The sequence below is a fragment of the Sylvia atricapilla genome, unplaced genomic scaffold (genome assembly GCF_009819655.1).
Source record: "Sylvia atricapilla isolate bSylAtr1 unplaced genomic scaffold, bSylAtr1.pri scaffold_128_arrow_ctg1, whole genome shotgun sequence".
NCBI lineage: Eukaryota > Metazoa > Chordata > Aves > Passeriformes > Sylviidae > Sylvia > Sylvia atricapilla.
The window spans coordinates 7,055-29,490 of record NW_027077056.1 but is presented as its reverse complement, the minus strand read 5'-3'; the positions used below and the strand labels follow the sequence as shown (position 1 = coordinate 29,490).

The following is a 22,436-nucleotide window of genomic DNA, read 5'->3' as shown; positions in this document are numbered from 1 at the left end:
GAAATTGGGGGGGAAGTTTGGGGGGAGAATGGGGGAAAATGAGGAGGGAAATTGGGGAAAATTGGGGGGAAATTTGAGGGAAAATTGGGGGGAAATTTGGGGGAGAATTGGGTGGCAGTGGGGAAAAAGAGGGAGGAGATGGGGGAAAATGGGGGAAAATTGGGGAGAACTGGGGGGGGAAATGCAGGAGAAAATGGGAGGAGATGAGGGGAAAATGCAGAGGAAGATGAGGGGAAAAATGGGGGTAAATGAGAAGGAGATGGGGGAAAATGAAGGGAGAATGAGGGAACGGAAGTGGGAGAAAAAACGTGGGAAATGGCGAAATAAATGGGAGGAAAAGGGAGAAGAAAATGGGAATAATGCGGCGGATGCGCGGGGAGATGGGTAAAAATGAGGATGAACATGTGGGAAAATGAGGGGGGCACGAAGGGCTTGGGGGGTCCCGGTGGCTGATCCCGGGCACCCCCCCAGGCTGAGCGATGGGAAGGAATTCCTGTTCCAGGCTAAAGACGAGGTGAGACCCCCGCCCCCCCTTGTCCCCTCAATGTCCCCTCAATGTCCCCTGACCCCTCCGGTGTCCCCAATGTCCCCGTGTCCCCTCCCCAGGCCGATATGGCTCTGTGGCTCCGGGGCATCGAAGCCGCCGCCGGGGCCGCGCTTGGCCCGGGGGGGCCCCGGGACATCTCGGGGGTCGCCGGGGGTCCCCCCAAAGGGATGTCGCGGGCTCTGAGCCTCCCCCCGGTGCCCCCGCCCGCCGACGGAGCCCCCCGACCCCGCGAGCCCAAGGAGAGGGAGAAACGCTTCAGCTTCTTCAAGAAGAACAAGTAGAATTTGGGGGTCCCGCAGCCGACGGAGGGACACGGGGGGGGGGTCCCCATGGGGGGCTGAGTGTCCCCTCCCCGTTTCCGGTGATGTCACCGCGCTGTCCCCACCGCAATAAAGTGATTGGAGACAGAGACTGGGGGGTCTGAGTGTGCTGGGGAGCGCGGACTGGGAGGGACTGGGAGGGACTGGGAAGGCGTGGGGTGTGGATAGGGGCGGGGTTGGGATGCAAATTAAATTGAGGCGCGGGTGGCGGTGGGATAAGGATGGAGTTCACGGGTGGGTGGGATAGGGAAGGGAAGGGAAGGGAAGGGAAGGGAAGGGAAGGGAAGGGAAGGGAAGGGAAGGGAAGGGAAGGGAAGGGGCCAGTTTCGGACTAGGAGAGGAGTTCGGGAGCGGGCGGGGCGGCGCACCCCAGTGCTCCCAGTACGAACATCACCGCTCCCAGTGCTCCCAGTCCGGATCGCAATGCCCCCAGTACCTCCAGCACTACCAGTGCCCCAATACCCCCAGCGTAGCGCTCCCAGTGACCCCAGTACAGGGTTCAGCGTTCCCAGTCCGGCTCCCAGTGCTCCCAGTGCTCCCAGTACAGCTCCCAGCGTTCCCAGTCCGGCTCCCAGTGCCCCCAGTCCGGCTCCCAGTGCTCCCAGTCCAGCCCCTGACACGCCCCCTCATCCATGGCCCGCCCCCCCGCAGCCGCCTTATGGACCGCTCCTCCCCTCGCCCCGCCCCCTCTTCCTGATTGGCTGCGATCCCTCAGTGGGCGGGTTCACCTGGCGAATCGATGACCTCACGCTGCGGCGTTTGACGGACAGCTCCGGCGGCCAATGAGCGCGCGGGAGGCGGGGCGGGGCCGGGAGACGCCGCCGCCATTTTGTGAGCAGCGCGCGGCGGACGGGGCAGGTGGGGGCGGGGGCGGCCCGCGGGGGTTTCGGGACCGGGGCTCGGGACCGGGAACCGGGGGGGAAACACGGGCCACGCCCGGCCATGGCCCCGCTGAGGCGCCCGCTGGCCTCGGGGGATGCAATCCGGGAGGGTTTGGGAGGGTCTCGGGCCTGTGGACGGGAGAGGAATGAGGGGGGGTCTGAGAGAGCTGAGGGGTCTCAGGCCTGAGGGGGGGTCTCAGCCCCGGGGAGGAAAAAGAAGGGTTTGGGGGGGAATCTGAACCCCTGATGGGTTTTGGGGTTCGGGGCGTGGCTCTGCCCTGTGGGGGTGCACAGAGTTTTGGGGTGTTTGGGGGCTCTGCACTGCAGCAGAAGGGGTGTCAGAGATTTAGGTAGATTTTCGCGGTTTCAAAGGTTTAAGGTGGTTTTTGGGGTGGGAGAGGCTTAAGGTGGTTTTTTGGGGGGTGTTTGTGGGCACAGTGTAGGAGTGGGACAGCAGAGCTTTGGGGTGTGTATTTTGGGGGGCTCTTGGGATGTTTGAGGTTCTGCCCTGAAGGATCAGGAACAAAATTTGGGGCTGTGCTCTGTGAGAGGGCCTCAGCCCTGGGGGCCACAGTGAGGTTCAGGGTTATTGAGGAGATTTGGGGTGTTTGGGGCTATGCCCTGAATGAGCAGGGGCAGAGTTTTGGGGTGTTTATGTGAGCAGATTTGGGATCTTTGGGGCTACAGCCCCAGGGACACACGCAGATGTTGGGGGGCTTTATTTGAATGGTGTCTGGGGACCCAGCCCTGGGCACAGACACAAATGTTTGGGGGATTTGAGGAGGATTTAGGGGATTTGGGGGCACAGCCCTGAGCACGCCACACAGAGATTTGGGGTGTTTATTTGGTGTTTTCAGGGGCACAGCTTCAGAGGTTTGAGATGTTTGAGGATGATGTATTGTGTTTGGGGACACAGCCCTATGCACACAGAGGTTTGGGGTGATTCGGGGCATTTTTGGGCACAGCCTTGGGCACAAACACTAAGGCTCAGGCTGTTTCTAGGGGGGTTTTGGGGCTGTTTGTGGACAGGCAGAGCTTTGGGGACATACACTGAAGTTCAGGCTGTTTCTCGGGGGGGTTTTGGGGCTGTTTCTGGGACACTGAGGCTCAGGCTGTTTCTGGGGGGGTTGGAAGCCGCCGGGGGCTCACCGCGGCGCTGTCCGGCGCAGGCGGGTCGCGATGGTGAAGCTGTTCATCGGCAACCTGCCGCGGGAGGCGACGGAGCAGGAGATCCGCTCCCTGTTCGAGCAGTACGGGAAGGTGCTGGAGTGCGACATCATCAAGAACTACGGCTTCGTGCACATCGAGGACAAGACGGCGGCCGAGGACGCCATCCGCAACCTGCACCACCACAAGCTGCACGGCGTCTGCATCAACGTGGAGGCCAGCAAGAACAAGAGCAAGGCCTCCACCAAGCTGCACGTGGGCAACATCAGCCCCGCCTGCACCAACCTGGAGCTGCGGGCCAAGTTTGAGGAGTATGGCCCCGTCATCGAGTGTGACATCGTCAAGGACTACGCCTTCGTGCACATGGAGCGGGCCGAGGATGCCGTAGAAGCCATCCGGGGGCTGGACAACACCGAGTTCCAAGGTGAGGCACACGGGGCTGGGCGGTGGGAGGGCTCCGGGGTTCCTAGCGGACGTTCCCGCCAGCCCCAGCTCTGGGGTCGATCGCAGATGTGACCACAGCTGGCTCTGCGGGGCCCTAAAATGCCCTCGGGGCTCTGGGGTTGGTGACGGTTGGTGCCCGCCCCGCCGCAGCTCCCGGGGGCCGCCCGCACGGCGCGGCCGGAGCGAGGGCTCGGGCTCGGGGGCTCTGGGCCGGGGAGGACGGGACTGACCCATCTCTGATTAACCAGCACGGCCGCCCCGCAGGAGGACCCCGACGGCGACGTCCTGTGCCGGGCCGGAGCAGCGGGTGACGCCAGGCTGCCGCCCGCCCTTGTAGCCTTGCCCAGCCTGGTAAGAGGGTGACGGAGGCGCCCGACCCCGCGCCCGGCGTCGCTCGGGCGCTCGACGGGGCCGAGCGGCCGGACTCGAGCTGCGGCGCTGGCGGCGGTGATGGCGAGCGCGTCTCCCGGCCGGGTGCTCAGGGCGGCGTCCGGCGCTTCACCCGCGCGGCGGCGGGGCCGGACCGGGCGCTCCCGGAGCTGCTGGGGCTCCACACGTCCCGCCGCCCCCGTTCCGGGCCTTTCCCAAACAAACATGGACCCAGCCGGGCCGGCTGCGCCCAGAGCTGTCCCGGCCTCGTCCGCGCTTGGCTTTGCCTCGTGCTGCGCTCAGGCCGGGCCCCGTTCGCTCCGGGGCGTTTCCTGGTGTCGCATCCCTCTCGCCGCCGCTCCGGCGTTTTTCGGCGCGAAGCTTTGCCGTCACACGGGGCCGGCAGTGCCGGGTCCCACCCCGGGCTGCCGGGGCTTTGCCAGGGTGGCCGGCACGGCCGCGTTCGGCCCTGGCAGCACGTCCCGGTCGGCCGCTGTCCAGCGTCCATCTGGCAGCTCACGCTCGGTCCTGCGGCGGCTCCTCCCGCGCCGGTGGCTGCGGAGGGCTGGGGGGGCGGCAGCCGGTCCCGTCCCGTCCCGCCGGTGCCCTGGCACGGCCGCACTGACCCTGCCTCTCGCGTCTCTCCCCAAGGCAAGCGGATGCGCGTGCAGCTGTCCACCAGCCGGCTGCGGACGGCGCCCGGGATGGGAGACAAGAGCGGCTGCTACCGCTGCGGGAAGGAGGGGCACTGGTCTAAGGAGTGCCCGGTCGATCGCCCGGGGCAAGTGGCGGACTTTGCCGAGGCCTATAACGAGCAGTACGGAGCCGTGCGCACTCCCTACACCGCGGGCTATGGGGAGACCGTGTATTACGATGAGGCCTACGGCGGGATGGCCGACTACTACAAGCGCTACCGCGTCCGCTCCTACGCCACGGCCTCGGCGTACGACGCCTACGCCGAGCAGACCATGGCCCAGTACTCCCAGTACGCCCAGTACTCCCAGGTCCAGTCCTCGGCCATGGCCGCCACCACGGCCATGGCCGGCCGCATCCCCACCACCTTAGACGCGTACGACCGAGCGCTGCTGCCCACTCCGGGCGCGGCGGCCGCCGTCGCCGCCGCCGCCGCCACCGCCGCGGCCGCCGCCGCGTCCTCCACGTATTACACCCGGGACAGGAGCCCCCTGCGCCGCACGGCCGCCGCGGCCAGCACCGTCGGAGAGGCGTACACGTACGAGCGTGGGCAGCTGTCGCCCGTCTCCTCGGTGGCCCGGGCGTCCCTCTACGACATGCAGCGCTTCGGGCGGGACCCGTACGCGGACCGGGCGCGATACTCCGCCTTTTGAGCCGGAGGTGAGCGCGTTGGCGGCTCTCGGCACGGCGGGGGGGCCCCGCTGCCGGTGCTCCCGGTTGTGCAGGTCAAGCTCGAGGCGGGTGACGGGTCATGGTGACACGGACAGGGCCCACGGGCGTTAAAGCCCGGCCGTGGCGAGGAGGCGCCGTGGTGAGCGGGGCGGTGCCGGTGTCTCTCTCACGGCTGTAACTCACGTTCCTGCCGGGCCGGGCGCTGCCCCGGCCGTCCCTGCGGGGTGGGGGGTTCCCACAGAGCCCCCGGCCCCAGGGCAGCTCCTGCCCACACGGGCTGTGGGCCGGAGCCCCGCCGCCGCTCCACGTCAGGACTCTGTTGCTGCCAGGAAGCCGCAGCTCCCCGGGGCGCCGGGGCTCGGCAGGGCTCCGGATCAGCCCCGGGGGCACCTGCGCCAACTCCTCTTTTCTCTTACAGGTAAGATTTGTGCGGCTGGACGTCGGGGTCCCGTCGCACGCCGACTCGGCGCCGCGCGTCTCGGGCCGCGCCGGGTGCCACCGCCGCCGCGTGCCACTCCCGGGCCCGTTCCTTACGGACACGCGGCTCGTCCTCAGCCCGGGCAGGATTAGCTCAGCCCCTCCCTCAGCTTCCCCGCCCCCCTGGGCAGGATTTTGCTTTTCCAGGTAGTTTTTGGGTCCCCACCCCGGGCTCAGGTGTGAGCGCGCAGCCGCAGCCGTCCCCCAGCGCCAGCTTTGCTTTGCTTCGCCGCCCCCTCGCTCCCCCGGAGCTCTTCCCGAGTCGTCGTTTTGCCTTTTTTTTTTTTTTTTTTCTCCTTTATTTTTTTAAGAGGGTGGATAATCCAGTGGTAGGTTTTTTCCCCAACGCCGTAGCTGAACGGAGGCCGCCGCGCCGGTGGGGGTGGAACCCCCCGAGTGATTTAGAGTCCCCCGACCCCACTTTCCGGTAAAATAAAACTCAAAATTTTTAACAAATGGCGCTGGCTCCACCCCCACTTCTTTCTGTGCACTAGAGTCCCCTCAGAGCACGCCGTGGAACCTTCTGGACTCCCTGGTGCTGCCTGTGCTCTGCCAGCACAGACTGGAGCCCCCAGGGAGGGGCTGCTGCAAATGGGGGCACCCCCTGAACAGTCCAAGAGCCCCCCAAAGGGGCTCCCGGGGGTAACAGAGGGGCATCAACCCTCAGCTCTTCCTCCTCCTCATGGGTGGCAGGAGCTGCCACTTAACCTGTCCAGGGCTAATTAGTCCCCTGACTGCCTCGTTTGTCCCCAGACTGGTTCATTTTGTCCCCAAAGTGGCTTGTTTGTCTCCAGATGCCCTCCTGCCTCTTGGTGTTCGCTAATTAAGGCCATTAACCCAGGATGTACCTTTGGTGATGCTGCCAGTTCTTCCTCCCCAGCGCCGATGGGTGCCATGGTCACCCGTGGGCACTGCCATTGTCACACCTGGGGACTCAGGGCCAGGCCCAGGTGCAGCCACCTTGGGAAGGAGGGGAGAAGCGTCCGACTGCCTGCCTGGCTAATTACCGCAGTGGTTAATGAGCCTTGGTCCTCCTTCCTGTGGCACAGCCAGGACTGGGCTGTGACTTTCCCTGGGGAGGGGTGGGGACAGGCAGCGCCTACAGGAACGGTCACGGTGGTGACAGTGGTGACAGTGATACCTGGGGATGGCATGCACATCCCACCCCAGCTCTCGCACTCAGCACCACCCCTCAAAACTGCCTTTTCTCACCCAAAACAAGGCCCTGGCACAGGTCAGTGCCAGTAAACCTGAGTGGTGGTGTCACGGCAGGGCCGAGTCTGGCGCTTCCTGCTGCCAGCTCTGAACGCTGCTCGTTCTCCAAATCCGCCTCCTCCGTGGTAGGAAAGGAGCCGCAGCACCGGGAACGGTATCAGCCCGGGCTGGGTGGTGATGGTGGCACCGGGAGGTGTCCCCAGGGATGGGAGAGGACACCCAGGACTGGGAAAGAACCAGGCGGGAGGCGTTGGGAACCGGAGCAGACCCCAGCATTTATTTACAGTCATAAAAAACCTGGTGCTGGGCCTGATGCTGGAAACGGGAAATTTGCCCAAAAAACGGGACAATTAATGGTATAAAAGAGTCTGAGCTGCACGGCTGCAACCATTGGGTTATGAACCGGCACCGAGCGCTGACGGGAGATGAACCGTGCGGCCACGGCCAACCGTAACCGCGGAACCTTCTAAAAAACTCAAACAGCAAAACCAGAAAAACTCGGCTGATCAAGAACCGTCCGTGCCCCGGCGGGGCGGCGAGCGGGGCCGTGGCCGGCTCAGAGGCGGCGCTGGTAGCCCGAGTGGACGCGGGCGGCGGGCAGGTAGTCGCCGTAGCCGCCCGAGTAGCGGGCGTACTCGGTGTGCGCGTCGGGCAGGCGGCGGTAGTCCAGCGGGGACTTGGTGGGCGAGCGGCGGTACGCCAGCGGCGAGTCCGCTAAGCGCCGGTAATCAGCCAGCTCGGACAGACGGCGCTCGGAGCCGTACCTGGGCGAGAGAAGAGACGGGGGTCAGCCAGAGGGGGACGGTGCCCGGGATTCACCGGCGGCACCGTGTCCTGCCCGGGGACGCACCGCGATGGGCAAAGCCGGCGCAGGACGGGATCGGCCGCCGGACGCCGCGGAGGCCCAGCCGCGTGCCACCACCTCCCTTCACCCGCGCCAAGCCCCGTGCCCTCCCCAGGATCTGCGCAGCGCGAGCGGAGCCGTGGCGCCCGCCGCGCCGGGCGATAGCGAGCCACGCCGGGGCCGCACGGCGCCGGCCAAGCCGCGAGCGGTGCGCCGGAGGCCGGCGAGCAGCGGGAGGCAGGGGCGGGGGTCGGTGCCCCGCCCGGCACCGTACCTTTTAGCCAGAGAGGACGATTTTTTGTATGGGTCATCGTAGGCGGCGCTGCGAGGCGGGGAGAGGCGGGTGCGCTCGTAGGGCGGTGCGGCGGCGGCCTGCGCCAGGCCCAGGTAGGAGCCCGCCGGCTGCCCCAGCTGGCTCGGCCCGTCGTAGGCGCTGCCCGGCTGGGCTCGGTACGCGGCCGCCAGCGCGGCGGAGGACGGCTGCTGCGCCGGGTAGGAGGCCGCCATGGCGCCGGAGGCCTGGGCCCGGTACGCGGCCGTCAGCGGGGCGGAGGCCTGCGCCTTGTAGGAGGCTGCGGCGACGGCGGCCTGGCTGCCGTAGGACGCAGCCAGCGAGGAACCCGTCTGCGCGCCGTAGCCGGCGGGGAGCGCGGCGGCCGCGGGCTGGCTGCCGTAGGATGCAGGCAGGCCCGCGGCGGGCTGGGCGCCATACGAGGCCGAGTGGCCCACGCTGGGTTGGGCACCGTACGAGGTGGACAGCGCGGGCTGGGCGCCGTAGGAGGCCGAGTGGCCGGCCACGGGCTGGTAGGCAGCGGCGGCGTGACCAGCCACGGCCTGGGCACTGTAAGAACTGGCGTGCACCGCCACGGCCTGGGCGCTGTAGCTGGCAGACAGCGCGGCGCCAGGCTGGGCGCCGTAGGAGCCGGCGTGGCCATCCATGGGCTGGGTGCCGTAGGAGCCTGCGGCCAGCTGGGTACCGTAGGATGCCACGTGCACGGCCACGGCCTGGGTGCTGTAGGAGCTGGCGGAGCCGGCAGCGGGCTGGGCGCCGTACGCAGCGATGGCGGGCTGGGCGCTGTAGCCCGCTGAGTAGCCCGAGGCGGGCTGGGCACCGTAGGAGGAGGCCATGGCGGCGGACTGGACGCCGTAGGAGCTGAGGGAGTTGGCGGCGGCGGGCTGCGCGCCGTACGAGGCGGCGGCAGCGGGCTGGGCGCCGTAGGAGCCGAGGGAGTTGGCGGCGGCGGGCTGAGTGCCCACAGCACCCAGGGAACTGACTGCGGGCTGGGAGCGGTAGGCGCTGCCCAGCGAGGCCGAGGGCTGTGCGCGGTACGCGGCGGCCTGGCCCGTGGTGGGCTGAGGGCGGTAGGCCATGCCCAGGGAGGCTGAGGGCTGGGCTCGGTACGTGGCCCCCAGCGAGGCCGAGGGCTGGGCACGGTAGGCAGCCGGCTGTGCCGTCATGGGGAGCGTCACCGCCGCGTAGCCGGCACGGGTGGGTGAGCGCCGCAGTGGGCTGCGGTCCCTGCCAAAGTAGGAGGGAGAGGCGGGCCGGGGCTGCATGTCAAAGGCGTCGTACTTGGCGCCAAAGCGCTGCTGGTAATCGTACAGGGAGGGGGTTGTGGCGTAGCCGGCGCCCGTGGCCGAGGGGAAGGCGGCGTCGGCCGCCCGGCGCTGCGGGTCGAAGCCCTCGATCTTGGGCTGGAACTTCTCACGGTACTCGAGGCCGATGCGCTTGGTCTTGTCAACGCCGAGGGCGGGCGGCGGCGCCTGGCCCGTGCCCTTCTTCTGCACGTTGGTGGAGAGCTCCACGTTCACCCGGCGCCCCTTCACCTCCTTCCCATTTAGGTTTTCGATGGCAACTTTAGCATCGGCTTCGTTCTCCATGTGCACAAAGGCATAGTCTGACAAAGCAGCAGAGAGAGCAGTGAGGGGAGAAAACACAACTCGTTACAGGAGTTGGCACTAACGAGCCGTGCGGCGGCAGCGGGACGGGCGCAGGACGGGACGGCGCTGCCGGCCCCGCTCGCCGGCGAAGACACGAGCACCACTGTCGGCTCTGCCCCACACTCCTTTGGTCACAGCCCACCCGGTGTCCCCCAGCTCACAGCCTCCCCCAGCCCGCCTGGCCCCCGCCGTATTCCCCCCAGGCTCTGCCTGCTGTCGGCCCCTCCCAGCCCCTCCCTGGCACACGGGGACCAAGGGCCCGGGCTGGGCTGGCGGTGCCAGCACCGAGGGCTCAGCTGGGACGTCCTGGCAGTGAGCGGAGCAAAGCTGAGAGAACCGGCGCCAGCACAGAGAGCGGGACAGGGACATGGAAGGAGGGAGAGAGAGGGGAGAAAGGAAGGTCAGGGAGAGGAAGAGGGGACAGACAAGGACAGAGAAGGGAACAGGGACTCAAGACAGAGGGGGAAGGAGGGAGGGAAGGGCCTGAGCATCCCCCGTGAGTGCCTGGCCGTGGCAAGGAGCCAGTGCCACACGGCACAGCCGTGGCTCGGCAGCACAGAGGCGTCTGAGGACAGCGAGGAGCAGGGAAGCAGGAGCTGGTGGCAGCTCTGGTGGCCGCCTGTGGCACTTGGCCCAGTGGGTTTGGGGGCTGGATGCCCCCATGGCGGTCAGGGGGGTCACCCCTGTGACACGACGGGTCCGGGGCCGGCACAGGGCAGGAGGACAGCGACCCCATGGTGTTTCCCTGCAATCACAGACTGAGACCACCGGAACAAATGACAGCCCACCCAGAGGGGTGTGGTGTGGCATGCTGGGAACATCACTGGCCAAGCAAACCCATCCCAGACCTCTGAGCATCAGCACCATGTCACCCTTTCCTGTGTCCCCCCCTCTGCCATCCCACACCCCTGGCTCCTGTCCCACATCCACATGTCCTACTCCAGTAGCCCAAACAGGGGGTGTCACCTCCATGTCACCCCCAGCCCTGCAGCCACCTCCTGGGGTGGCCACGGCACCCCCAAACCCGAGGGGGCACTGAACAAATTCTGCCAGGCTGTGCTGGGGGCTGTGACCTGAGACAGGAGAGCAGAGGAATGACCTTCTCCCTCCTATGGGCAGGGGCACACAGGCACCGTGGGGACATCACCGGGACTCCAGGCTTGGGTGAGAGGGGATGACATGACCGCAGGGGCAGGGAAAGGGAAGTGGAGTGACAGTTGTCACTCCATCTGTGTGACAGGGGTGACACCTGAGTTGGGGGTGGTAGGTGACCCCATCAGGCTGTGCTGGAGGTCCCTGATGTGAAGCCACCGAACCCCTCAGGGGTTCCATGGTGTGTTCTGTGCATGTCCCAACTCCGTGTCTGTGGAGGCCAGGCCGTGGCCTGGGGGCGATGTGGTCACAGAGGTGGCAGCAGTGGCCAAAGGGATCATCCCACCTGGGGCTGCTGATGGCACAGAACAAAGCTGCCAGGGGGGGATTATCGGGGTGTTCAGGAGTATGGGGAGCCCACGTGGGCCACTCGTGGAGGCGAGGGAGAATGCAGAGGCTGGCTGCAGGAGGAATAATGTAGAGATTGAGGGGGCTGGGGAGCCCACACAGGCTCACTGGGGGTTTGGGGAGGGGACTGCAGAGCACGAGGCTGCCTGGAGGAGGTTTATCAGGGGAGTTACCGGGTAGGGGCACCCACAGGTGCTGGCTCAGCCCCACCTGAACCTGGGAGAGGCGATTGAAGACACGTGGTTGCCAGACGGGGGGGGTTAAAGGGTCTGGACCGCCCACACAGGCCCGCACCGCCCCGGCCGGGGCAGGCGCAGGCGATGGAGGAGGACGTGGCCGGCAGCAGGGGGGTTACGGGAGCACACTCGGGCTCGCACGGCCCCGCTCGGGGCAGGGGGAAGGCGGCAGGAATCCCCCCGCTCCACCAGCCCAGGCCGCGCCGGGGTCCGGGCGGGGGCGACGCCGCAGTCGGACGGAACTCGGGTGCCACGGATCACCCGGCGGCTCGGGCCGAGCTCGGCGGCGGGGGCCGCGCGGCCCCGACGGCGGGTCCGGTACCTTTCACCACGTCGCACTCCACCACGGGGCCGTACTGTTGGAAGAGCGAGCGCAGCTCCCCGCTCGTGCACGCGGCCGACACATTCCCCACGAAGATCTTGCAGGTGTTGGTGGGGCGCGGCCGGGACGGCTCCACCACGATGCGGCGCCCGTGCAGCTGGTGCCCGTTGAGCTGCGAGATGGCGCGCGCGGCCGCCGCCTCGTCCCGCAGGTGCACGAAGGCGAACTGTTTCATGAGGGCGACGCCCAGCACCGGCCCCGCGGCGCCGGCGAACAGCTCGCTTAACTCCTCCGCCGTCGCCTCCTCGGGGACGTTGCCCACGAAGAGTTTGATGCCGGGACGCATCGCGGCGGGGATCGGTGGGGGGAGAGCGGCGGGGACAGAACACGCGGCAGCGGCGGCGGCGGCTTCAAAATGGCGGCGGTTCCTGAGGGCGGCGGGGGCGGCGCCGTGCGCAGCGCGCCTGCGTGCCGTGCGCACCGCCCTGCCTCAGCGCCTGCGTGCCGTGCGCACCGCCCGCCCGCGCCCCGCCCACCTCAGCCATAAGCCACGCCCACCGACCGCTCTGGCCACGCCCCTCTTAAAGGACCCGCAGCACTTGGAGGATCGCCCCCCTCAGTGTCACCCCCAGACCCGCAGCGGCTGCAGAGCGACGGGCGTTTATTCGGTCCCGGGGGGTTCCTAAAGGTGGGGGCTGGGGGTCTCCATGGCGGGAGTCCCCGGGAGAGTCCCGTGGCTGCGGTCGCGCTCCTCCCAGAGAGTGACGCCGTCGCAGGAACAGACGCGTTTGGGGTTCTGGAAGAGTCCGGCCGCGCGGGCCACCACGCCACAGGCCAGCCTGGGGACACGGGAGGGGTCAGCGGGGGGAACCCCACAAAGACCACCCTCAAACCACCGCCCTCGAGCCTCCCTAGTGCTCACCCCGGTCCCGAGTTGCCGGTGACACGGGACAGCGGGTGGGAGCCCCGGCCCAGATCGTCCTCGCCCTCGGCCACCACCACGGAGCGGCCGATGATGTCCCAGACCTGGGCAGGGGAGAGTTGGGGGGCTCAGAACCCCACAGAGACCCTCCCCAATGAAGGGGACAGACCCCACCCGGCCAAGAACTGGGGTCAGACCCTCCCCAGCCATGGGGCACAGCCTGGACCCCCCCAGCTGGGGCCAGACCCTGTCCTGGCTGTGGGGTGCAGCCCTGGGAATGGGGTGACCCCCCCAGAGCTGCCCCCAGACCCAAATTCCCACCTTCAGCCGCGTGTCCTCAATTCGGAACCTCGCTCGGCCCTCAGCATCTGCCCAGATGTTGCCCAGGTCCCCGGCGTGCTGGGGGAGCAGAGGGGGTCAGGAGCCCCTCCAAACTCACAGACCCCTCCCCTGCCCCACAGAGACTGCCCAGATCTCTCCCCAAAACCCCTCATTGCCCCACAAAAACCTCCAAAAATCCCAGACCTCCCCAAACGCTTCAATGGCCCCCAAAACCCTCCAGAGACTCCCCAAATCCTCTTAAAAATCCCTCATTGCCCCACAAAACCCCACCAATACCACCCCAAACCTTCCAGAGACCCCCCCAAATTCCACCCCCCACCCTCAGCTCACCCTGTGCTGGTCCTGGGGTCCCCCGTGGGTCTCTCCGTCAGGGTTGAAGTGGCCCCCGCAGCTGGTTTGGGGGGGAAGGATGGGATTTGGGGGTGAAATTGGGGGTCCCCACCCCCTCCAGCCCCCCCAGACTTCCCCCACTCCTCTCACCTGTTACAGGCGTCCGAGAGGTCCCCAAATTCGTGGATGTGGAGCCCGTGGGGGCCGGGGGGGAGCCCAGACACGGCTCCATCCACGAGGCAGCGGCCGGGTGAGAGCTGCAGGAACCGGACCAGGCCCCGAACCCCCCCGGGACCCCCTAGCGCCGCCACCGCCGCCCCCCCGGGGGGAGCTGGGGGGGGACACGTCAGGGTTTGGCACCCCCCAAACCCCCACAGCCCAAAAACAACCTCAGGGAGCCCCAAAACTGACCCTAAACCCCAGCCAAGGACAGCAAAAGCCTCCCAGAAGCACCCCCACGACCCTCCCAAAACCCTTCTGTGACCCCCCCAAACACCCCCAAGGGACAACCCAAACCCCCTGTGACCCCCCAAACACCCCCAAGGGACAACCCAAACCCTTCTGTGACCCCCAAACACCCCCAAGGGACAACCCAAACCCCCTGTGACCCTCCAAACACCCCCAAGGGACAACCCAAACCCCCCGTGACCCCCCAGGACCCCCCCAACCCCTCCCTAAGACCATCCCAGGATCCTCCAGTACCCCACTATAACCTCCCAACCCAACCTGTGAGACTTCAAAACACTTCTGTGACCCCCCCAAACCCTCCCAGAACCCCCCCAAAATTCCCCCCAAGCTCCTCTCACCCTCGAGCACAACTCCACACCCCCAAAACCCTGATTGTAATGGGACACAGCAGCACCCAAACCCCTCTGGGACATCCCAAACCCCTTCAGGACCCCCCTAAACCCTTCCAGGACCCCCCCAAAACCCCCTCCAAACCTCACTGACCCTCGGAGGAGCCCCCCATGCCCTTGAGCACGGCCCTGCAGCCCGAATTCTCCAGCAGCTCCCGCACTCGCTCGGCCGCTGCCGTGGTCTCCACCAGCACCGACTGCTCCTGGGGCCGCAGCTCCAACAGCTTCACGTCTGGGGGGGACACACAGGGGGTGTCGGGGGTCCCCCAAAACACTGGGGGGGTCCCCAGGACCTGGAGGGGACAGGGGAAGGTCGGGGGTGTCACCTGGAGCCGCGTCCAGCGCTGCCCGCACGGCATCGGCACAGCCCTGGCAGCTCATCTGCACGGCGAATTCCAGCTGGGGGAAAACGGGGGGTGTTAGCAGCCCAAAATTGGGAGGGGAAAGTGATAAAACAGTTCAAAAAATGAGGGGGAAAGTGACAGCGACTCAAAACTGGGGGGTAAAAAGGGCGGCAGCACCCCAAAGCTGGAGGGAAAGGCGGCCCTAAAGCCACAGAGGTGCCCGGGCAGGGTCCTGAAAGTGTTGTGGAAGGAATTGTCAACCCCCAGAACTTATTCCTGAGGCTCTGAACCCCCAAACCCGCCCTGGGAGGGGGTTCAGCACCCCCAAAAGTGGTCTTTATGGGATGCAGCACCCCTAAAAGTGCACGTCATGGGGCCCTGAACACCCAAACCTCCCCTGCGAAGGCACCGTGGAAGGCATTTTGCACCCCTAGATCTCCCCAAACCGAAGAGTTTTCCCCTTCAAACCGCCCGTCCTCCGTTCCCCGAGCCTCTCCGTCTCTCTTTCCCCGACTCCCCGAGCCCGTCCGCTCCCCGGTTCCCGATCCCCCGTCCCGTCCCGGGGCTCCGGACCCGGCAGCTGCTCCCGGCCGCCTCCTGCGACGCCATGGCTGCGGACTGTGCCCCCGGAACTGCTCCTGCGTCACTGCGGCGCGACGGACCCGTTCTGGTGCGGGACCGGATACGGCGGCACCACGGGGGAAGGGTTTAGGGTGAGCGCCACTTCCGGTGTGCCGTCGTCATGGCAACGACGCGAGGTCTGGAACGGGTCCGACGGGGGGATTTTTGACGGGATGGGGAGGATTTGGGGTGACCGGAAGGATTTGGGTGGTTTAAGAGGTTTTTGGGAACACGACAGTGGGGAAGGCAGGGTGCTGTGGGATGAAGTGGTGTTTTGGGGGATTTTCGATCGGGAAAAATTGGGTTTTCCCGTGACGGGATGAGGGGTTGCAGGTGACAGGGGGTTCATTCCGTCCACGGGGATACCCCGAAATCTCCTGGGGAAGGTCCCCAAAGTGACCACTATTTCCCCTTGACCCCCCCTCCCCCCAAAAAAATGCCTTGGGGAAATAAAGAGTTGGAAAAAACATGTTTATTTGCCCCAAAACGAGCATGGACATGGTTGAGTGACCAAATCTGGGGACCAATGGGGTGGAAGTAGGACGGCCCCAGAGTGGTGAACCTGCCTACCAGGGGTTAGAGCCCCTCAAGAGGCTCAGAGCCCCCCAAACCAGCTATCAAACCCTCCCTAAGGACTCAGCAACCCCTAAAATCAGGCCAAAGAGCTCAAAGCCCCCTTGAATTAGGGCTCAGGATCCCACAGAACACTCAGCACCCCCCCAGGGACTTCAAACCCCCCCAAACCCTCAGCCCATCCCCTCCCTGACCTGCTGCACCACCCTGGCCCTCACCGCCCGTCCTTCCCGGGAGCCGGGCCCGGGGGGCGGCGGCGGCTGCGGCGGAGGCTCGGGGTGTCCCGGGGCCGGCGGCAGCCCCTCGGGGGGCTCGAGGGGGACGCGGCGGCGCAGGGCGATGTTGTGCAGGATGCAGCAGGCCAGGAAGATCTGGCAGACTTTGGGGGGGCTGTACTGCAGCCCCCCGCCCGCCAGGCAGCGGAAGCGGCGGCGCAGCAGCCCCAGGGTGCGGCGCAGAGGGTCGAGGGTCCGGGAGTGAAGAGCGTTGTACCGCAGCTCGGCCGCGCCCCGAGGGCCCGAGATCGGCGTCAGCAGCCACGGCTTCAGCGGGTACGTGCGGTCACCTGCGGGGGAAAAGGGTCGTGCGGGTCAGAGGGAGATAGCTGAAGCGTCCCCAGAGCGCCCCAAAACCACCCCCAGAGTCACAGGTTAACCCCAGGCTTCAGCGGGTATGTGCGGTGTCCTGCTGGGGGGATGGGATTGGGGTTTAGGGACACCCCCCAGAGGGGTCACCCTCATATTCCTGAGACCCCCAGGGTCCCCCCTGATCCCCAGGAGCCCCTCACCCAGCGGCCAAGCCCCCTCCAGCCTCCACATGGAGCCACACCAGGGTGAAGCTCCCTGTGTCTGTCCCCAATCAGGGACCCCCCAAAACCCACCCCAGGAACCCCCAAACCCCCCTCACCCAGCAGCCAGACCCCCTCGGGCCTGCTGCCCTCCATGAGGCGAGCCAGGGCCGAGTTCTCGAGCACGGTGGCGTTGGGACACGAGCCGGGGAACTTGGCCACCACGTTGGTGATGGCGCCGTGGCGGTCGCACACCACCTGCATGTTGATGGAGTGAAAGTTGGCGGCGTTACGGAACAGCGGCTCGTTGTCCGCCGGCGCCCGCAGCGCCACGTGCATGGCGCCCACCAGCCCCAGCACCCCGGGCAGCGCCGGGGGGTCACCGGGGGGCGCGGGAGGCGGCGGGAAGGCGATGTACCGGGCCGCCCGCCGCTGCAGCGCCGCCAGGAACTGCGCCAGGCAGTTGGACATGGCCGACTGGCTGATGCCCGTGCTGAGACGCGAAGCCGTCTGGAAGGAGCCCGAAGCCAGGAAAGCCAAGGCCGAGGTGACTTTGACGGCCACGGGCAGCGCGTGGCTGCGGCCGGTGAGGCTCTGCAGGTCGGCGCCGAGCTCCCGGCACAGAGCCGCGATGGCAGCACGGTCCAGGCGGCAGCGCCGCAGCGCTTGTTCCTCGCTCAGCTCCAGGAAGGAGCAGCGCACCCGGTAAATGCGCTGAGCCGGGTACGGGCGGCGGCGGCGGCGGCCGCGGCGGGGGCTCAGGGCTGGGGATGGGGCAGAGGGAGCACCCGAGGGTGCGGGGAGGGAGCTCCTGGGTGGGGCTGTGGGTGTGGGGTGCGAGGCGTGGTGCTGCTCCTGAGTCCAGCTTTGATCCCGGTCCCGTTCGCGGTCTTCATCCCGCTCCCGGTGCTGCTCTCGGTCTCTCTCATGGTCCTGATCCCGCTCCCGGTGCCTGTCCCGGTGCTGCTCTCGGTCTCTCTCATGGTCCTGATCCCGCTCCCGGTGCCTGTCCCGGTGCTGCTCTCGGTCTCTGTCATGGTCCTGATCCCGCTCCCGGTGCCTGTCCCGGTGCTGCTCTCGGTCTCTGTCATGGTCCTGATCCCGCTCCCGGTGCCTGTCCCGGTGCTGCTCTCGGTCTCTCTCATGGTCCTGATCCCGGTGCCGCTCGCAGTCCTGTTCCTCCTCACTGTCCCGGTTCTGGTCCCGGTGCCGGTGCCGGTGCCGTAGCCGCCGCAGCAGCAGCACGGCGTGGGACATGGCGGGGCGGGGCCACGGGGGGCGGGGCCACGGGAAAGAGGCGTGGTAAATACGCAAGGGGTGTGGCTAATACCAGATGGGCGGGGCCAGACCCGGCCGGTCCCGGCCGCAGCCGCGTCCCGGTGGCCGCGACAGCTCAGTGATAGCGATCGGTCGCTGTTCCTGTCTGGGTCGATGCCGCTGGGGGCGGCCGGGCCCTGTCCCGGTCCCGGTGCCGACGGATCCCAAAGACAACGGTTGGTCCTGGTCTGTCCTAGTCGGTCCCGGTGCCGGTGGGGGCAGTTGGTCCTTGTCCCTGTCTCGGTGCCGGTCGATCCCGATGCCGGTAGGACCGGTCTGTCCCTGTTCCGGTGCTTGTCCCGGTACCTGTCCGTGTCCCTGTCGGTCCCGGTCTCTCCCGCTCGGTCCCGGTCCCCTCGCTCGGTTCCTCCCGGCTCCGCCGCGCCGCCAGGCCGCGCCCCTCCCCTGAGCTCTGATTGGTCGGTACAGCTGTCACGTGACATTTAGACCCCGCCTTACTTTTCATTTCCGGTGCGCCGCCGCTCCCCATTTGCCGCCGCGAGGGCGGGAGTGCTTTGTGCCTGGCACCACCCAGGCCGCTGCTGGGCGGGGCTTCCCGGCGGCTTACCCAATCGAATCTTACTATTTCGCCGCTTCGGCCAATCAACGCTCGCGATGGGCGTGGCCCTGCATGAGGCGGCCACCGCCATTTTGTTACCGTCATCGAGTGCCGGGGCGAAGGGGCGGCGCGGTGAGACTCCGGGATCCCGGGGGGGACACGGATGGGACCGGGAGGGGCCGGGGACGAGCGGGAAGGCAGCTGGGGCCGTGCTGATGTCTGCTGTCTGTGGGGAAGGACGGGACGGGGTCCTGCGGCCTCGGGAATGGGTCTAGGAGGAGACTCAGACCCGGGATAGGAGCGGAGTGAGGTCTGGGGGAGACCTGGGGGCTCCTCCACGGCCTGGGGGCTCACGGAGCACAACCGGGGCTGAGACTGCTCGGCACTTGCCGGGGCTTGAAGGTGTCCGGCTCCTTGTGAGAAGCGCGGGCCCGGAGGGGTCTCTCCTGAGGGGGTCTCCGCTTCAGGGTGCCCTGAGGGGGTGGGGGGGATCCCATCTGGAATCAGGCGGAGGAGGATCTATGAAAGGTGGGGAGAACCTTTCCCAGCCCCTTCGCCCTCCCCAGAGCGGCTCCGACCCCTCAGCCAGGCCCGGGGTTGGTCTGGGAAGGGTCTCACCGAGCTGCCCCCTTCTCTGCCACCCCTCAGGCGGGTCGCGATGGTGAAGCTGTTCATCGGCAACCTGCCGCGGGAGGCGACGGAGCAGGAGATCCGCTCCCTGTTCGAGCAGTACGGGAAGGTGCTGGAGTGCGACATCATCAAGAACTACGGCTTCGTGCACATCGAGGACAGGACGGCGGCCGAGGACGCCATCCGCAACCTGCACCACCACAAGCTGCACGGCGTCTGCATCAACGTGGAGGCCAGCAAGAACAAGAGCAAGGCCTCCACCAAGCTGCACGTGGGCAACATCAGCCCCGCCTGCACCAACCTGGAGCTGCGGGCCAAGTTTGAGGAGTATGGCCCCGTCATCGAGTGTGACATCGTCAAGGACTACGCCTTCGTGCACATGGAACGGGCTGAAGATGCTGTGGAGGCCATCCGGGGGCTGGACAACACCGAGTTCCAAGGTGAGGCTCAGGGAGCACTGAGCTGGGAGGGGGCACAGGGAGGTGAGAGAATTTGGGCCAATTTCGGTGTTACCGACCCCCCTCTGGGGTTGGTGCTGCATTCAGGACCTGTTCTCATGCTGGGATTTGGCTCTTAGAATGGTGCCAAGTGCTGTCTGTGTGTCCCCACGCAGTGTCAGCGCTGGGGGCATTGTGGTGGCTCCATGTCAGTCAGGGTAAGCAGCTCCACAGCGCAGGTTTGTTGAATTCCAGAGGATTTGCCCCAAACTGGTTGGTTCAGGGCAAGTTCCACCCCTGAGGCCACCTCACGGGACCAGGGCTGTCCCTGTGCTGCTGGAATTTGGGGGAAACAGGGCTGGGAGCCAGCACCGTGTGCCATTGTCCCCATGTGCCATTGTCCCCAGTCCTGCCTGGAATAATGGGGATCCCCCTTGTCTATGGGGGGCTGGTGCCCACCCAAGTGTCTCCTGTCATCCCCTGCCCTCAGCGGTGCCAGGAGTGGCTTTCAGGGGTCCCCCAGATCCAAGGGTGGCTCTCAGGGGTCCTCTGAGGCAGTGCCACTTCCTGGGGGTCCCGTGGACCACCAGCTCCAGCCCGGGTTTGCCACCAGAGTCTCAGATGTCCTGATCGTTGACATAATTGAATCTTGGTGCAATAATTAAATAACTAAATAACAAAATCACACCTGGAGTTTGTGCTTCTGACAGGGACCCCAAACAAAGGTGCCCCTGGGCTTTTATCTCCTCGGTCTGTGCACAGGAAGGGCTGAGGGCTGTCACCTCCTGCATTGTCCCCGAGTGTCCCTCACGTGGCTGAGCCACAGGTCCCTAGGCCCTTTGTTGTGCCTCAGTTCATGGGCACTTCCCAGGGAACATCCCACGGTGCCAAAGGTGACTCTTGGTGGCCTTGCTGTGCCGGGGGTGGCTCTCAGGGGTCCCCAAGGGGTGGTGACAGGGACAGTTTGGTGTGCTGTGCTGACACCAGCTCTGGGGAACCCCACAGTGCTGGGGTGATTCCAGGGGCCCCAATGGTGCCAGGGGCTCCCATGAAGGTTGTCAATGACAGGGATGGTTCCCAGAGACCCCACAGTGTGGTGCCAGCCCTGTGTGACCCCACAGTGCCAGAGCAGGGGGTGGCTCTGGGGGGACCCCATGGCCTTGTGCCAGCGCTGGGATCAACTGTGAGGGATCCCGTGGCCTGCTGTCAGTGTTGGGGTGACTCTGGGGGATCCCACGGGCTGCTGTCAGTGTTGGGGTGACTCTGGGGGATCCCACGGGCTGCTGTCAGTGTTGGGGTGACTCTGGGGGATCCCGTGGCCTGCTGTCAGTATTGGGGTGACTCTGGGGGATCCCACGGGCTGCTGTCAGTATTGGGGTGACTCTGGGGGATCCCACGGGCTGCTGTCAGTATTGGGGTGACTCTGGGGGATCCCGTGGCCTGCTGTCAGTATTGGGGTGACTCTGGGGGATCCCACGGGCTGCTGTCAGTATTGGGGTGACTCTGGGGGATCCCACGGGCTGCTGTCAGTATTGGGGTGACTCTGGGGGATCCCGTGGCCTGCTGTCAGTATTGGGGTGACTCTGGGGGATCCCGTGGCCTGCTGTCAGTGTTGGGGTGACTCTGGGGGATCCCACAGGCTGCTGTCAGTATTGGGGTGACTCTGGGGGATCCCACGGGCTGCTGTCAGTGTTGGGGTGACTCTGGGGGATCCCGTGGCCTGCTGTCAGTGTTGGGGTGACTCTGGGGGCGGGCTGGGCGCGGTGCCGGGGGTGACGCCGCGTCTCCCTCTCCCCAAGGCAAGCGGATGCGCGTGCAGCTGTCCACCAGCCGGCTGCGGACGGCGCCCGGGATGGGAGACAAGAGCGGCTGCTACCGCTGCGGGAAGGAGGGGCACTGGTCTAAGGAGTGCCCGGTCGATCGCCCGGGGCAAGTGGCGGACTTTGCCGAGGCCTATAACGAGCAGTACGGAGCCGTGCGCACTCCCTACACCGCGGGCTATGGGGAGACCGTGTATTACGATGAGGCCTACGGCGGGATGGCCGACTACTACAAGCGCTACCGCGTCCGCTCCTACGCCACGGCCTCGGCGTACGACGCCTACGCCGAGCAGACCATGGCCCAGTACTCCCAGTACGCCCAGTACTCCCAGGTCCAGTCCTCGGCCATGGCCGCCACCACGGCCATGGCCGGCCGCATCCCCACCACCTTAGACGCGTACGACCGAGCGCTGCTGCCCACTCCGGGCGCGGCGGCCGCCGTCGCCGCCGCCGCCGCCACCGCCGCGGCCGCCGCCGCGTCCTCCACGTATTACACCCGGGACAGGAGCCCCCTGCGCCGCACGGCCGCCGCGGCCAGCACCGTCGGAGAGGCGTACACGTACGAGCGTGGGCAGCTGTCGCCCGTCTCCTCGGTGGCCCGGGCGTCCCTCTACGACATGCAGCGTTTCGAGCGGGATCCCTACGGGGAGCGGGCGCGATACTCCGCCTTTTGAGGTGAGCGTCGGCGGCACCGGGAGCTCGGGCCGGGCCTCGCCGCGCTGCCGGTGCCCGGTAATGGCGTTTTTCCCCTCACAGGGTCGCCAGGGATCCCCCGGGACTCGCCGCCGTTGCCGTGGCTCCGCAGCCCCCGGATGCCGCCGCCGCGTCAGGTCAGACGTGCCCCGGGTCGCTGCCGCCGCCGCCGCGTCCCCTCCCCGTCACCGGGAGCCCCCGTCGCCGCCGGAGCCGCCGCGTCCCAGCGCCCGCATTGTCCCCGTCGCCGGGTGTCCCCGAGTGTCCCCGTGCGTCCCCCGTGTCCCCAGATCTCCCCTCACTTCTCTGCTCTCTTCCAGGTGCGGCGGCCTCGGATGGAGCCGTGTCCCCCCAGCCTGAGGCCCCCCTTTTTGTACGGAGCTTCCCCCGAGTCCCCCGCCGCTCTGTCCGGGCGGGGACACTCCCGGCCTCGCCCGCCCCTTTTCCACCAAAATAAAAATTCTCTCCCAATTTCCGTGCCTGGGCCGGACAATGAGAGGTGGGCGGGGCTTCTGGTGGGCGGGACCAGCTCTGGCCAATCACAACGCAACGCCGGCGGCGCGATTTAAATCCCGC

At 66.8% G+C, this 22,436-nt stretch overlaps 4 protein-coding genes across 9 annotated transcripts; 2 read left to right on the top strand and 2 right to left on the bottom strand.

Moving 5' to 3' along the window:
- Positions 1–1,664: 1,664 nt before the first annotated feature.
- LOC136374785 (RNA-binding protein 4B) lies at positions 1,665–19,058 on the top strand. Of its 5 annotated transcripts, XM_066340177.1 has the most exons (4): positions 1,665–1,725; positions 2,918–3,339; positions 4,380–5,081; positions 5,512–6,026. In XM_066340177.1, the coding sequence occupies exons 2-3, from the start codon at positions 2,928–2,930 to the stop codon at positions 5,072–5,074; spliced, it is 1,107 nt and encodes a 368-aa protein (XP_066196274.1). In that variant the 5' UTR covers positions 1,665–1,725; positions 2,918–2,927; the 3' UTR covers positions 5,075–5,081; positions 5,512–6,026. The 5 variants fall into 5 exon arrangements, with proteins under 5 accessions (XP_066196274.1, XP_066196277.1, XP_066196276.1 ...); XM_066340180.1 differs by lacking the exons at positions 1,665–1,725; positions 5,512–6,026 and adding an exon at positions 3,624–3,710 and having other exon boundaries at positions 2,808–3,339; positions 4,380–4,510; XM_066340179.1 differs by lacking the exons at positions 1,665–1,725; positions 5,512–6,026 and adding an exon at positions 3,608–3,710 and having other exon boundaries at positions 2,808–3,339; positions 4,380–4,510.
- RBM14 (RNA binding motif protein 14) lies at positions 7,036–12,076 on the bottom strand. 2 transcript variants are annotated; one of them, XM_066340174.1, is made up of 3 exons: positions 11,629–12,065; positions 7,904–9,527; positions 7,036–7,549 (listed from the first exon to the last, which is right to left on the bottom strand). In XM_066340174.1, the coding sequence occupies exons 1-3, from the start codon at positions 11,972–11,974 to the stop codon at positions 7,342–7,344; spliced, it is 2,178 nt and encodes a 725-aa protein (XP_066196271.1). In that variant the 5' UTR covers positions 11,975–12,065; the 3' UTR covers positions 7,036–7,341. The 2 variants fall into 2 exon arrangements, with proteins under 2 accessions (XP_066196271.1, XP_066196272.1); XM_066340175.1 differs by lacking the exon at positions 7,904–9,527 and having other exon boundaries at positions 7,358–7,549; positions 11,629–12,076.
- On the bottom strand, positions 12,273–15,131 carry CCS (copper chaperone for superoxide dismutase). Its single transcript, XM_066340182.1, has 8 exons — positions 14,997–15,131; positions 14,406–14,478; positions 14,174–14,311; positions 13,373–13,553; positions 13,223–13,283; positions 12,872–12,949; positions 12,551–12,654; positions 12,273–12,467 (listed from the first exon to the last, which is right to left on the bottom strand). Exons 1-8 carry the CDS (start codon positions 15,030–15,032, stop codon positions 12,311–12,313), a joined length of 828 nt encoding a protein of 275 aa, XP_066196279.1. The 5' UTR covers positions 15,033–15,131; the 3' UTR covers positions 12,273–12,310.
- On the top strand, positions 16,559–22,329 carry LOC136374788 (RNA-binding protein 4B-like). Its single transcript, XM_066340184.1, is given in 4 exon segments — positions 16,559–17,109; positions 18,929–19,350; positions 21,147–21,842; positions 21,924–22,329. Coding segments are annotated over 3 exon segments (1,668 nt in total). The 3' UTR covers position 21,842; positions 21,924–22,329.
- Positions 22,330–22,436: the final 107 nt, after the last annotated feature.

Excerpts from the sequence above, each read along its gene's own strand:
- RBM14 (XM_066340174.1), bottom strand. The coding sequence starts at position 11,974 with ATGCGTCCCGGCATCAAACTCTTCGTGGGCAACGTCCCCGAGGAGGCG. Across the intron at positions 9,528-11,628 it reads GGAGTGCGACGTGGTGAAAG|ACTATGCCTTTGTGCACATG; the intron begins GTACCGGACCCG and ends CTGCTTTGTCAG. Across the intron at positions 7,550-7,903 it reads TCGTCCTCTCTGGCTAAAAG|GTACGGCTCCGAGCGCCGTC; the intron begins GTACGGTGCCGG and ends TCTCTCGCCCAG.
- LOC136374785 (XM_066340177.1), top strand. The coding sequence starts at position 2,928 with ATGGTGAAGCTGTTCATCGGCAACCTGCCGCGGGAGGCGACGGAGCAG. Across the intron at positions 3,340-4,379 it reads GGACAACACCGAGTTCCAAG|GCAAGCGGATGCGCGTGCAG; the intron begins GTGAGGCACACG and ends TCTCTCCCCAAG.
- CCS (XM_066340182.1), bottom strand. The coding sequence starts at position 15,032 with ATGGCGTCGCAGGAGGCGGCCGGGAGCAGCTGCCGG. Across the intron at positions 14,479-14,996 it reads CGGCCGGGAGCAGCTGCCGG|CTGGAATTCGCCGTGCAGAT; the intron begins GTCCGGAGCCCC and ends GTTTTCCCCCAG. Across the intron at positions 13,554-14,173 it reads CATGGGGGGCTCCTCCGAGG|CTCCCCCCGGGGGGGCGGCG; the intron begins GTCAGTGAGGTT and ends GTCCCCCCCCAG.